The sequence below is a fragment of the Callospermophilus lateralis genome, chromosome 4 (genome assembly GCF_048772815.1).
Source record: "Callospermophilus lateralis isolate mCalLat2 chromosome 4, mCalLat2.hap1, whole genome shotgun sequence".
NCBI classification, from domain to species: domain Eukaryota; kingdom Metazoa; phylum Chordata; class Mammalia; order Rodentia; family Sciuridae; genus Callospermophilus; species Callospermophilus lateralis.
The window spans coordinates 147266915-147282237 of NC_135308.1; the positions used below are offsets into that span (position 1 = coordinate 147266915).

Here is a 15323-nt window from a genome sequence, read left to right on the forward strand (position 1 = left end):
TATTGTCAATGAAAATGAATAAGATAGGGGAAAAAAACCCTCTAGTTTACTGTTTTTAATAAAACCTATAACTTCATTCAATACTAATGTAGATGAAATATGTATTTTCTCTCAAGCACTCAGATAGAAGTATGGCTATATATACCAAACAAGCAAAGCACCATAAAATGTTGCAACATGGTTTTAGAATTTTCAAGTTAAGGAGTAGTCCAGTTGTTTCATGTTCTTTTATATATTTAAGAACCTGAATTTTAAAATAGACACCATTTACTTTAATTCTATCAGAAATATATTTTAAATCTTCAAAAGCCTGCTTCTTAAATACTCATGTATTTTTATTTCATAATGCATGATTGAGATTCTCTCTTGTGTCTTCAACCTTAATCCTTAGAAAATAGAATTCAAAACTTACTAATGACTCTTATTATAGACTATATATGTATGTATATATATATATATATATATATATATATATATATATCTCACATAAGCTTTAATCAAAACTAGCTTTATAAATTCAATATGTGTAAACACCCATCTGATACAACAAGAATGGTATGAAATTGTTTATGTTCATGAAAAGCAAATTCTCTGAAAATATTCTCCTCAAAGAGGAAAGATAAAGGTAAAGAAATAATATAAATAGTATTAATTAAAAATTTTACAGTTACAAATGTTGCTAAACTTAGAATAGTTAAATTACTACTAAGGATAAATGTTTCAAGGAATGTACAAGTAATGCTTTTAAATCACATGGCCATATATTCTAATATTTGTGCTTTTTATTTTTACATTTGTACCACTTTTTTTTGAAAATTATAGCTTTTACTTACACAATTTACCCATCATTTGTCACATCTTCAAGTTACTCTGTAAGTTCAAGAGGGTGAAGATTTTTCAGAGTTCTTAAACTCATTAATTATATAATTTATTAATTTGATTAGATATTTTACAGTAATTAAATAATTATAGACTTCAGTACATAATTTTAATAACATTTAAAATGTAAGCTCCTTTTATTTTACATTAGCCCTAAAAGCATCTGTTCTTTGTAAATAATAGTAAATTATTAACAAATAGTGAGAAATAAATTCAATCTGAGTGAACATGACAGGTTTTCATTTTCCTCTTTTAAAAAGTTTATAATGAGATATAACAATTAGGAAATGACATCTTCTTTTCATTAGGCATGTAATTATTTTACAGTATGTACTGACTTTCCTAGATCATACCAGTTTAAATGAGGTTTAAACCCCAAAACATAGAACAATCAAAAGATTGTAATGCTCGTACCTAATATTTTCTAAACTGGCTTTGGAATAGTCACTACTTCACATTCCATTTCATTTTATTTTCATGAAAAGGAAAGTCTTCCACTAATTGGTAACATTACATCGACATTATTTATATAACCATCCTACTCCAGAGCTGTCATTTAACTTTTGACAGCCACTTCTGTTATTCAACTGTCATCTTCTTTATATGATGAAGAAGTGCATCTTTTTCCAAGTGAGCCTCTGCAAGAGCCATTTTAGCTTTAGCCAGTTCCTGTTTAAGAGATTCATTTTCTTCCATGAGCTGAAATGATAAATTTGAAAAGAGAATTCAATCATTTCCAGAAAATTTAAATATACTACTTTATAGAGTATCCAAAGGTCTGACACTTGGGATAGTAAAAATATCCAATGCTAGTGTGGTCCACTTAAAATTCCTTGGAGAAGCTATTCAGAAACACATATGCCATTAAAAATGTCCTTACGGGTCTTGCACTGTGGCTCAGTGGTAGAACACTTGCCTAGCATGTGTGCAGCACTGGGTTCGATCCTCAGTAACACATAAAAATAAATAGTTATTTAAAAAAAAATTTAAAAATTTCCTTAAGTTTTGACCCCATAGTTCAAAACAATTAACTTCTCATTTCCAAATTTAATAGTGATTTTGTTTCACTGTAATATCATTGGACCTCTCTATGGCTTTGGATACTGCTAACTTTCCCCTTTCCTAAACATCTCTCCTTTTATGGTTTTTATGTCACAGCTCTTTTCATGCTTCTCTCTCAACCTATGCCAACTTCTTCCTTTTTATCTTGAAAATGTTTAATTTCCATATTCTACTTATTTCATAGCTGGTCTCTTCTTTTGTCATCTGAGTCACTCTCTTGGATGGTCTCACTTACTCCCACAGTTCAACTACCAGATACCCTTATCTAGCATAAATCTGTTTCCTGAGCTCCAAAATCACAATTCATAATCTGAATGTACCACTAGACATTTTCCTCTAGATAGCCAATAAGTCGTCTGTCCCCTTTGTTGACTTAGGTCAAGTATTCTGTTGTCATAAGAGCCATTCCTAACCCTGATAGGAGGAGACAATAAAACTAGGGGCTTTTTGCATTTACACAGATATATGAAAACATACACATTCAATTTCAAAGAGTTCTCAGACCTCCTTTAGTCTTAGCTTAAAAAGTTCTGCCTTATACACAGATCAAATGAGGATGTGTCCCTATATTTCCCCCAATCTGTGGCACCTGACAGTATGCTGTAATCACTGTTAACAAACTTTTGTCTGTCCCACCAAATTTTGAGTTCTTCAACAGACAGGAACTGCTCAATTTTACATTCCTTGCTCAGAGTTATTATCCAATAAATCCTTGATGAAAAGATGAATAAACTCATAATGTATAAATTAAAACCCTGCTGAGCATTTTGTTTACTTACCATGGGAAAAAAATCAGAAGCAACTTGAATGTTAGCAAATGTTAAAAGGAAAGTTCAGAAATGATAATATATCCACATCCATATTACTCAGTCATTAAAATAAAAATTAAGCAGATGTAATATGTAAAATGTCTGTTAAATAATACTCAATATTTAACTTAAATAAGTAAACAAATAATGTGTTACCTATTAGTATATTAATAATTATTTTAATTGCTGAAATTGAATCTGAAATAGGGTTTCTATTACCTGTTCTCTAGTAAAGTCCAAGGAGCATTCAGGAAATTTAACTGGCCAAGGAGCCTCTGGGCTTGTCTGAGTAGCTTGGGTGACACTGTGTTGTTCCTTCAGATCATACTTTCCACTGGTCAGCAACACTGAATCACTTTTGACACTTTCTTTCAAATCATTTCCAGTGTTGAGCATATGAGAACCTAGTCAAACAAAATGCTCAGATAAAATTTCCAAATACTTGATCAATATTTATAATTTCTACTATGAAAAACTAATTTTAATATGAGTCTATATCCCTATCATGTGAGAACAGTATTATGAGACAGAAAATGGGGGAAAATAAAAAAAAAAAAAAACCCACAGTAAAACCAAAAGCTTTGAAAAAGATTTTTTTTTTAAGGGATAAATTTTTAGTAAGAATCAAAAGTGAAAAATGTTGGGGCTGGGGTTGTGGCCGCTCAGTGGTAGAGCGCTTGCCTAGCATGTGTGAGACACAGGGTTCAATTCTCAGCATCATATATAAATAAGAAACTACTCAGACTCAAGAAGGCAATGTGAATAGACATACAGCTGGCAAAGATATTCAATAACTAGTTAAAAACTACCCCAAAAGAAAAACTGAGACCCAAATGGCTTTACTGATGAATTAATCCTTCCTTCCTTCCTTCCTCCCTCCCTCCCTCCCTCCCTTCCTTCCTTCCTTCATTTTTTGCAGGGGTTGGGTAGGATACAAGGGATTGAAATCAGGGAGTGTTTTACTGCTGAGCTACATCCCCAGTCCTTTTTATTTTTTATTTTGAGACAGCATCTCACTAAGTTGCTTAGGACCTTGCTAAATTGCTGAGGCTGGCTTTGAACTTGCAATCCTTCTGCCTCAGCCTTCCAAATGGCTGGGATTACAGGGGTAATCCAGTAAGGTAATCCTAACCTTAACTGGTGAATTCTTTTAAACATTTAAAGACTGGTTGTGGTCACACACACATGTAATCTCAGTAACTAGGTAGGCTGAGGCCAGAGGATCACAAATTGAAGACCAGCCTGGAAAACCCAGTGAGATACCATCTCAAAATAAAATTAAAAAAGGGATAAAGATGTAGCTCAGCTGTAGAGTGCTTACCTAGCATAAACAAGGAACTGGTTTCAATTTCTAGTACTGAAAACAAACAAAAACAAATAACACCAAACCTTCATAATTCTTCCAAAACAGAAGAACACTTCAAACTCCTTCTATGAAGCCAGTATTACCCTGATACCAAAGCCAAAGAATTTCTTAAAAAAAAAAAAAAAACTAACATGAATGTGCTTATGAACTTGTCCATTAAAATCCTTAACATTAGGGCTGGGGATGTGGCTCAAGTGGTAGCGCGCTCGCCTGGCGTGCATGCGGCCTGGGTTTGATCCTCAGCACCACATACAAACAAAGATGTTGTGTCCACCGAAAACTAAAAAAATAAATAAATATTTTAAAAAAATTCTCTCTCTCTCTCTCTCTCTTTAAAAAAAAAAAAAAATCCTTAACATTAGCGAGCTGAATCTAGCAACATATAAAAATAATTATAAACCATGGCCAAAAGGGATTGATTGATCCCAGAAGTAAAAGTTTCACCTAACAAGAAAAAAGTCAATAAGTGTAATGCTTTATATATGTAATTTATTATATAAAAAACAAAAGCCACATGAACATAATAGATACAGAAGAAGCATCTGACAAAAATCCAACACTTTTTATTGATAAAAATAATCAAAAAAGTGGGCATAGACAACTTGCTTGATTTGAAAAAAAAGGGCATCTACAAATACTCCACAATTAATATCATATTTAATGGTGAAAAAACTGGATACTTTCTTTGCCAAAAACACAAACAAGACACGGATGGATGTATGCATTCATCACTTTAACACTGTCCTAGAGGCAACTGGGCAAGAAAGGGAAATAAAAGGCATCGAGGTTGGAAAGGAAGAAGTAAAACTATCTTTATTCACAGATGATGTGATTTATGGTTTTCTATATTTCAAAAAAGCTATGAAATCAACTAAAAAACTATTAGAACTAACAGGTTCAGCAAGATAGCAAGATACAAAAATCAATATACAAAATAAATTCTATTTCTATACACTTTATAACAAAGAACCTTAAAGTAAAATTATAAAATAATTCCATTTAAAATTTGTTCAAAAAGAATAAGCATGAGGCCTAGAACTGCCAAAAAGGGGGGGAAAAAAAAAGAGGAATACTTAGGCATAAATTTAACAAAAGTACAAAACTTATACTCTGAAAATACAAAACATGGTTGAACTATTGAAAAAGATTAAAGTGACTTAAATAGATGGAAAATTCTCCATGTGCATGGATTAAAAGACTTACTATTATTAAGATGGCAAAGCTCTCCAAAATGATCTACAGATTTAACATTATCACTAACCGAATCCGAGCCGGCTTTTTTGTAAAAATTATCAAGCTGATTCTAAAATTCATATGGAATTGCAAATGACCCAGAAAAGTCAAAGTTTGAAAAAGTGCAGTAATGTTGAATGACTCACATGTTTCAAAGTTTACTCCAAAGCAAGCTGGTACTCAATGAAGATAATATGGTACTGTCAAAAGGAGATGGATGTATATGTGTGTGTGTGTGTGTGTGTGTGTGTGTGTGCGCGCGCGCGCACGTGCAAAAGCAACAGACTTGAGGTATATTTAAGAACCAGATCTTTAAAACTCTTAAAAGCAAAAAGAGTAACTCTTCATAATCTCAGATATGGCAATCTAGTCTAACAAAAGACAAGTCAAGCAAATAAAGTAACAAAAGAAAAAACACATAAAGTGAACTTCATTAAATTGAAAACCTTTGTGCCTCAAAGAACTCCATATAAAAAGTAGAGCTGGGCCAGCTGCAGTGTCACATGCCCATAATCCCAGCTACCTGGGAAGCTAAAATAGGATAATCACAAATCAAGGCCAGTTTGGGCAACTTAACTGGACACTGTTTCATAATAAAAACAAAAAGGACTAGAGATTCAATCCCTAGTGTCATTAAAAAAAAAAGGGTATCACTAGGTAGAGAGCCTGAGTAGCATGCATAAGGCCCTGGGTTCAATCTCTATTACCACAAAAAACAAGTGGACAGTCTACAGAAAAGGAGGAAGTATTTGCAAATCATATATTTGTTAAGGAATTTATTATCTACAAAAATAATTCTTATAACTCAATAAAAACATAAACAGCCCAATTATTTAAAAAGGCCAAAGGATGTGAATGGTCAGTTCTTCAAAGAAAATACATCAATAGCCAACAAACACTTGCAAGATACTTAACATCACTGGCTATTAGGGAAAGTAAATGAAAGCCATAATGTCATTTCATATCCACTAGGATGGCTATAATCAAAAAGATAGCTAGTAGTAGGCAAAAACCTGAAAGAATGAACATGGATTATTCATTTTCCTCCTTGTTTATTAAGGTATTATTTACATAAAATAAAACCATCAATTTTTTAAAAAAAGAAAGATAACTAGCAAATGTTGGCACAGAATTGAAAAGTTGGAACCCTCACTCTCTGCTTTTCGTGTCCACTTTCCTTTTCCTCTGTAACAGTTTAGTCATGATGGAAAAAAAAAAAAAGCCACTGTAGCTACCGGTGACCCTTCCTTTCTTGATTCCCTCATAAATATGCAAAATGGACTCAGAATGCTTGAGTCACAGTCAACTCATGGATCACTAATCATGAGCTGAAATCTTTCCAATGGCAAAGCTGGATCCTATTCCCACTCTTATGACAGAGTCATACAACAGGTCTTTCAAAAATCACATGGAATGACCCAGTACAGGGAGAAAAAAAATCACATGGAATGAAGGAAGGGCAGTTTGTCAAATCAAACTATGAATAGACAGACAAACTCTGTGCAACATAATTCTCCCCATAAAAAACATTTCCAGAAAAGAATACTTAGTCAAAGAATACAAACACTTTTAAAGCTTTTGTTCATACTGTCAAATAACCCTCCATGAGAGTTATATCAATTCCACTCCCATTCTGTGTATAAAAATGGAATAGTTCTATCTAAATGGATAAATGCTAATAAGCTGAGTTTTAGATGGCTCGATTCATTATAGTGGTACAAACTTAGAAACTACCCATTATAAGATTATCTTCTACCACTTATGATTTATGGTAATAATAACAAGAAACAAAAACTATTATACTGGTTCAGAATAACATAATACCATTTCGGCTTGGTAATGCATTTAAGAGAAACCCAAGCACTATGTCATGGGAAAGCCAAATTCTTCTCTGCTGTTTCTACCTTAAGACTTTTTTTAAGAGAGAGAGAGAGAGAGAGAGAGAGAGAACTTTTTTTTTTTAAATATTTATTTCTTTAGTTTTTAGGTGGACACAGTATCTTTATTTCACATTTATGTGGTGCTGAGAACCGAACCCAGTGCCTCACACACTCTAGGCGAGTGCGCTACCAATTGAGCCACATCCCCAGCCCCGAGAGAGAACTTTTTAATATTTATTTTTTAGTTTTCGGCAGACACAACATCTTTGTTTGTATGTGGTGCTGAGCACACTACCACTTGAGCCATATCCCCAGCCCAACCTTAAGACTTTTAACACTCCTAAAATACTAATTGATCAATATTTTTAAATGCACTTTTTCTAACTTTTAAGAGCAAAACTCTTCTTTTAAATGAAATCTGACATGGAATGCCAACATAAACAAAAGATTAAAGCTGGTTACACTGGCCATAGTGAAGATAATGGAGGATCAAGGGCTTATTCTCGGCTTACTGTTTCCCTAACCATGGGCTCCTATGAATAAAAAAAGCCACTGGCTACACAACTCAGAAACTCATTTACATCCACCACTGAAAGGCAGTCAGAAAAGGGAAACAGAATGGAGAAAGAAGAACAAAGTGGAAGGGAAAAGAAGGAATGGAGTAGACTAAGTAGATGAAGAAGATGGAGAGTGGAGGACAATGTGAGGAGGGAGAATGGAAAGACAGAAAGGGAAAATGTGTAAAGGAAGATAAGAGACATAAGAAGGAAGACATAGTCAAACAATAAAAAAGGAGAAGGGAGGAAGAGGAAGTAAGAAGGGCATGGCATGGGAAAGGAGAGGCAGGAGGAAAAAAATAAAGATGAAAAACAACAGAACCAGTATAAGGACAGGAGTGATTGAAGTCTATTGCTAGAAAGATGAATTTCCTTTTCTTTAAAATAATCTTTCAAATTTTAGGGGCAATTATCAGTTCTAGCATTACACATTTTGATAAACAAATCAATGCCCCTCACTGAATGAAATGTGCAGAATCCTCACAGCAGCAAACTTTTTCCCCTAGAGTAGACTCAATCTGCCTAAACTTCAATTTTTTCATTGACAAAAAGTGGTAAGAATATTTGCATTAACTATCTCAAATAGTTATGGTAAGAAATCAATAAGCTGAAAAACCTTATAAACCAAAAATCAATATTCAAATATTATTTCTTCTTATAAGAATGGTAGATGCTTGGCAAATACTTCACAATAACTCAAGTTAAAGAGTTCTCTGTTCATTCAAACAGAAGATTTCTATTTATTTTTCCTCCCTAGTCACGTACTGAGTTAATAGGCTTTACTTTTCTTTAGGTGTAGTGATGAAAAGAATATATGTAATAAATATATTTCAGTATAAACATACATTGCCCCTCTCCTTCACTACTTCTCTGGTTGAGAATCAATGCCATATTGGGCCATAGTTCTGGAAGGATGAGAATACACCAGATCCTAGGTAACATACATATAGCTTATATGTATGTTACTGTTAAATATTTATCATAGCTGACATATTAGTGAGTCATATTTCTGATACATTAACATATAAGCTATATGTATGTTACATTAGGCTGTGTGTTCTATTGTATACTTCACGGATGGAAAATATGTTTAGAGCCACTGCACTACTGTTAAAGGTAATTAACGATACATGGCTCTGTGTAAACACACAAACATTTTGGTTTTTTTCCTCTTAAGTTACACACTTACACTGGAGCAAGAAGGAAAATGGAATGCTGCTTTGTAGTTTTGTGAAAAGTTATTTGAAGTTTCTCCTTAAAGTCTTTACTGAAAAATTGGTAAGTGTTTTTTTAAGACTTTCCAAGAAGTGTGAAGTACTGTGATAAGCAGCAAAAAGTAGGCATAAAACCACCTATTCTTTAATAATGGACTTTATTTAATCACATTCAGAACAGCTGCAAGTATAGCTTAGAATATGTTAAATGAAAGGGAAAGAAGTAAAGAAGAGAAATATTAGGTAAGCTACTATTATCACCACCAACAAACACCTACAAAAATAATGAGACTGTTTTGAATGTGCATGTTTCCTAAAATTGTTTCTTTGAGACAGGGAAAAAAACACCACAGATTGAAATTTCTTAATGAACTATTTGAGAAGACTATTTAAATCATTCCTAAAATGCCCTTCTAAATTCTAAAAGCAAATAAAAGTTACTGTTAAATATTTATCATAGCTGACATATTACTGAGTAATTTCTGATACATTAACATATAAGCTATATGTATATAACACTAGGCTGTGTGTTCTATTGTATACTTCATGCACCAAAGACCCTAAGTAATTTCTACATCATGAGAAAAATGACATCACAGTCTGCTTCATGGCATTACTTTTAGAAATAGAATGAGATAATACGTGAGACCTCCCATATAAAACAAATCTTGTTTGTTTATGTTAAAAATCTGTTGTTCCTGCTGGGCACAGTGGTGCACACCTGTAATCCCAGCGCAGTTTTGGAGACTGAGACAGAAGGATCTCAAGTTCAAAGCCAACCTTAACAACAGTGAGGTGCTAAGCAACTCAGTGAGACCCTGGGCTGGGGATGTGGCTCAGTGGTGTGAGTGCTCCTGACTTCAATCCCTGGTACCCGCCTACCCACCTCAAAAGCCCTCGTAACCATTAGCAGTCTCTTCTTATTCCTTTCTAACCCCAGGCCTCTCAGACTACTAATTTGCTTTCTTTCTTTGGATTTGCCTGTTCTGCATTTCATGTAAATGGAGTCATACAATCAATGGTCTTTTTCTGACTGGCTTCTTTCACTTGGCATAAAGTTTCAAAGTTATCTGTGTTGCAGAGAGCATAACTACATCATTCTTATTGTTGCTGAATAATAAATAATCCATTGTGTGGATACAACATATTATTTTTATCCACTCACTGCACTATGACATTTCAGTCATTTCTACTCTTGGGTAATTATTAATATTGTTGCTGTAAATATCATGGACAAGTTTTGTATGGACATGTCTTGATTTTTCGGCACAGATACCTATGAGTAAAATTGCTAAGTCACAGGGAACTTTATAATTTTAAGAGAAGCTGCCAAACTGGTTTCAAAGAATCTGTACTATTTGTTAGTCCCAACAATATATCAGGGTTACAACTTCTCTACATCTTTGCCAAAACTTATTATTATTATTCCCCCCCCCCCAACTTTTTTTTTTGTACTGGGGATTTAACCCAGAAGTGCTTTACCACTGAGCTGCAATGGTACAGCAACAGCCCTCTTTTTTTTAAAATTTTGAGGCAGAGTCTCACTAAGTTGCTGAAGCTGGCCTCAAACTTGCAAACCTCCTGTCTCAGCCTCCTGAACCACTAGGATTACACTGAACCCAGCTTCTTTCTGATTACAGTTATCCTAGTGGGTATGAAGTGGTAGCTCACTATTGCACTGATTTAATTCCCCTAATGGCTAATAAAGTCAAGTATCTTTTCATGTGCTTACTGCCATTTATACATTTTCTTTAGAGATATGTCTTCAATTCCTTTTTCAACTTCAAAACTGAGTTATTTTATCTTTTTACTGTTAAGATAAAATATGTCATTTACTGATAAGAGTTTGTTATTACTCTGAATACCCATCTCTTATTAGATAAATAAGCTGCAAATGTTTTCTAACCTATGGGTTGTCTTTTCACCTTTCTTGATGGTTATCACTTAAGGCACTAAAAGTTTCAAATTTTTTTTTATATTTATTTTTTAGTTGCAGGTGGCCACACAATACCTTTATTTCATTTTTTTTTTTTTTTTTGTAATGCAGTGCTGAAGATTGAACCCAGTGCCTCACGCATGCTAGGCGAGCACTCTACCACTGAGCTATAACCCCAGCCCTAAAGTTTTAAATTTTGATGGAGTCCAACTTATCCTCTTTTTCCTTGTCATTTGTGCTTTTGGTACAGTATCAGAGAAAGCTTTGCCTAACCCAAGATCAAGAAGACATCTTCAGCTGGCGCTGTGGCTCAGTGGTAGAGTGCTTGCCTAATACATGGGAGGCACCCGGTTCAATCCTCAACACCACACAAAAAATAAATAAGTTAAATAAAAATTAAAAAAAATTTACATATACTTTTATGCTTTCTTTTAAGAATTTTATATTTTTGCTCTTCAATTTAAGTTTCTGATCCACTTAGAGTAAATTTTTGTGTATGATAAAAGGAAGAGGTTCATTCTCCTCTAGCAGTTTCACCATCATTTGAGGAAAAGGCCTCATTTACTCCATTGAATTATCTTGGCAGCCTTGTCAAAAAAAAAAAAAAAATCAATCATAAGTGGGAGACTTTATTTCTGAATTCCCAATTCTATTCCATTCCAATAATTTTTTTTATTTTATTAGTTGATGAACCTTTATTTATATGTGGTCCTGAGAATCTAACCCAGTGCCTTACACATGCTAGACAAGCACTCTACCACTGAGCCACAACCTCAGCCCCCATTCCAATAATTTTTTAAAAATATTTTAGTTGTCAAAGGACCTTTATTATTTATTTATTTATTTATATGTGGTGCTAAGACTCGAACCTAGTGCCTCACACATGCTAGGCAACAGTTCTACCACTGACCCATAATCCCAGCCTCCATTCCAAAAATTTTTTAATAATCTCCTTTTCTATCCTTATTTACAGTTATGAATGCTGATTGTATTCTTTTTTTCAAATGTTTGAGAATTATTGGATGTATGTCTATCCCATTTTCTTGACTATAGATGCTGATTCTATTTGCTGTAGATGAACTCCAGTGGTTGTGGGTAAGAGAGGTGGGATTGTGCCACTGAATTAAATAGCCAAGTTAATCAACTCGAGTCATTTCTTTCCTGGAGCCTAAAAGCTGCAGAATTTACCCTTAGTCAATATGCACACCCTATTGGAGTCTGCTACTAAGTAGAAATACAGGTAAAGATTTCAAAAAGCAATGTCTAGATGCTACTGTTCAGTATCCCATTCTAATGTCAGTATGCTGGTGGGAAGATTTCTCCTGTTTCTGAAGAGGAACTTCCCTAGCAGAGTTCTCTTGGACTCTCACCTCTTCCCAGGGAAGAAGGCATGACTTACCTGATTGATGAGTTTAGAAAAAAAGAACTACATATGTGCCGTTCAGTCTCTTCTTACTTTGGCATATGACTTGCCTATAAAAAAATGCATTTTGTTCTGCATTTTCTATGAAACAGTTTTGGAAGCTAAAACATTTGGAAGATAGCTGTGCATCAAGCCTTTCTTCTCAAAGACCTAAGTTACCTTCCCCATCTGAGATTTTATCAGTAATGAAGCTGCCATCTTGTTCTTTGCTGGCCTGACTCCAATCTGAGAGTCTCCAGTTAAGCCCAAATTCCAGAGGGGAGAGTCAAGTTAAATGTACCTTTCAAAATGTTCTGACCTCAGTAATAGTCCTATCTTTCATGAGTTTATGGCCACATACTAATCAAGTTTTGCCTCTGTGGTTTGCTCTCTGTTGAATTTTTTAACAAATATATGACCCCCTGGTGATACTTATTCTTCTTTTGCAATATTGTAAATGAGTTTATTATTGTTTTCCCATTTTCTTTTCATGAGGTTTTTGATAGGAGATGAAATAGATACATATATCAGTCACTCATGTTTCATCTTCAACAAGCAACTAAAATAGTGATAACTAGAACTAAAACATCTGTTAACTACTGACTCACACTCTTTCTACTACTCCACACTACCTTATAAGATCTTCACATTAGATATATTAAAATCTTGTTAGAGTGGTGATACAAGCATTGACAGAGAAATAAATATCCAGCGATGTACTATAAAGTAACTAATGTACAGAAATTATTATAAGCATTATAAGATTTCTCGTCAGATTATAAAGAAAGCATCACTGAAAATGAAAGCTTGAAATAACATTGGAATGATGGATTAATTTACATAGGGGATGAGTAATTCTAATGAAGAAGAACATGGAGATGTAAAATTGCAAGGCAAGTCCCATTACAAGCACAGCACCAGGTTAGGGGAGTATATAGAAAAGAACAGGGGAAAACAGAGATAAGAAAGAGTTTAAAAACAAAACAGTACAAGGAATATCAAGAGTCATGTAAGATCATGAAAGCCTCTCACACTTTCATTTAAAACACATTTGTAGAAAAGGTATTAAACCAACTATGAAGGAGTTATATACACTATTTTATTATAATGTACTGAAAGTGTCCCTCAATCATCTACTACTACATATATACATATATTCAAAATAAATAATGAGTGAAAAGAAACAATCAGCACATAAATAATTTAAGTCCAAAATCTGAGGTGATCATTTGAATTATTTTTCTTTTTGAGTGTGTTTGTCTGTGTGTGTGGTACTGGCAAATAAACCCAGGGCATTCTAGCACTAAGCTACATCCCCAGCCCCTTTTTATTTTTTATATTGAGACAAGGTCGTGCTATGTTGTTAAGGCTGGCTTCAAACTTGCAATCCTCCTGCTTCGGCCTCCCAACTTGCTGGGATTATAGGCATGTGCCACTACACACAGCTTAAATTATTTTAAATTATTTTTTCATATATACCTCTTATATGAAAAGAGCCATCATCATTTCTCTCCACCACAAGATGATCAATATGCACAGTTACAGGAGTTGGTTCAAGAGAGACTGTGCAGCTCCGAGGACTGTCATCCTACAGGAAAGAGACATAATACTGGCATGTTCTGGTTAAAGTAAATAATGAAATTAAAATAATAATTTAATATAAACATTACTTTAGTCTACTAAATTTTAATGAGTTAGAAATACATCTATACATGCTTTGATAAAAATAAGAAAACTACCAGCTCTACTATACCATTCTCTAATTTCTAAGAATCTCAGTATCATTCACCATAAAGACCAAAAGATTCATTTTCTTAAATAAAGTATGTATTATATATATAAGGCAAAATCTTAGACATGAGTCAAAGTCCAGGTAGGCAATGTGAACATGTGTAATTTGAAATTATAAAATTATCTTTTAACATACTTTTAAATTTATTTTTGTGTTAGAAACTTCTATCTTCATTGGCATGACAGTTGCAACAGTTTCATCTTCCAAAAAATGTTGAATATTCATAAGAGAAGATGTAAAAAACTCAGTACTAAAATTTTCTATATGGCATTGCAGAAATCCATTTTTTTCTGCAAGCTGAGAATGTATTACAGCACCAGGCCCACTTTCAAACCTCAGAGAAATCTCAGGAGAGGATTTGGAATGAAGTGTAGCTTTCTGAACAGAACCTAAGGAAAATGAACATAAAAAAAACATCACTTTATGGAGCTATTCAAAAATACCACTATTATTTGTCATTAAGAGGTTATAATCCCTTTGTATATTAAAGCAATCCTAGATGAAATAGTTTAACATTGTACCCCTAACTTAAGCAATACACCATGCATACCATAATTCCAATTTTTCTAGGCAACCTTTCTACTACAAAAATGTTGACTTTTCTGGGACTGGGGTTGTGGCTCAGCGGTAGAGCGCTCACCTAGCATGTGCAAGGCCCTGGGTTCGATTCTCAGCACCACATAAAAATAAATTAAATAAAAGTACTGTGTACAACTAAAAAATAAATTTAAAAAATGTTGACTTTTCTGAATTTCTGGTTTTTTGGAAATAAGAAAAAACATATCATAATAAAACTGATATGACATATACCTCAGATACTTAGAGTGTATTTGTATATCTACCTATGCATTTGTAACAACATAATGACAACTGTGATGAAGAAATAGTCATGACATTTAAAGTGACTCAAACCATCTCTCAAGAAGTAGCAAAAGCCTGAGGTTTTACACCTTTTCATTAAACTGGGTCCTTCAATAATAGAAAAGTAAATAGAGAAAACCTCATAAAACTAAAACTGAAATTAAAGAATACACACACATACATACAGAGAAATATAAATATATAATTTCACATACTTTACAGAGATATAATTACTTAAGTTCAAAAGTATTTTAAATTTTAATAAAGCTCTTACAGAATATCTAATTTAAAAAAAAAAAAAACTATTATTAGTGGAATCCCTGAAGTAATTT

General features: G+C 33.5%; 1 protein-coding gene across 1 annotated transcript in view; it reads right to left on the reverse strand.

The window, feature by feature from the left end:
• Nucleotides 1–764: 764 nt before the first annotated feature.
• The window catches only part of Bltp3b (bridge-like lipid transfer protein family member 3B), an 87587-nt gene continuing 73028 nt past the window's right edge, over nt 765–15323 (reverse strand). The window contains exons 18-21 of the mRNA XM_076854999.2: nt 14266–14519; nt 13818–13926; nt 2970–3154; nt 765–1578 (exon numbers count right to left, since the gene is read on the reverse strand). Of these exons, the coding sequence (XP_076711114.2) occupies nt 1459–1578; nt 2970–3154; nt 13818–13926; nt 14266–14519 (668 nt within the window). The 3' untranslated portion in view covers nt 765–1458. The remainder of the gene's footprint in view (nt 1579–2969; nt 3155–13817; nt 13927–14265; nt 14520–15323) is intronic.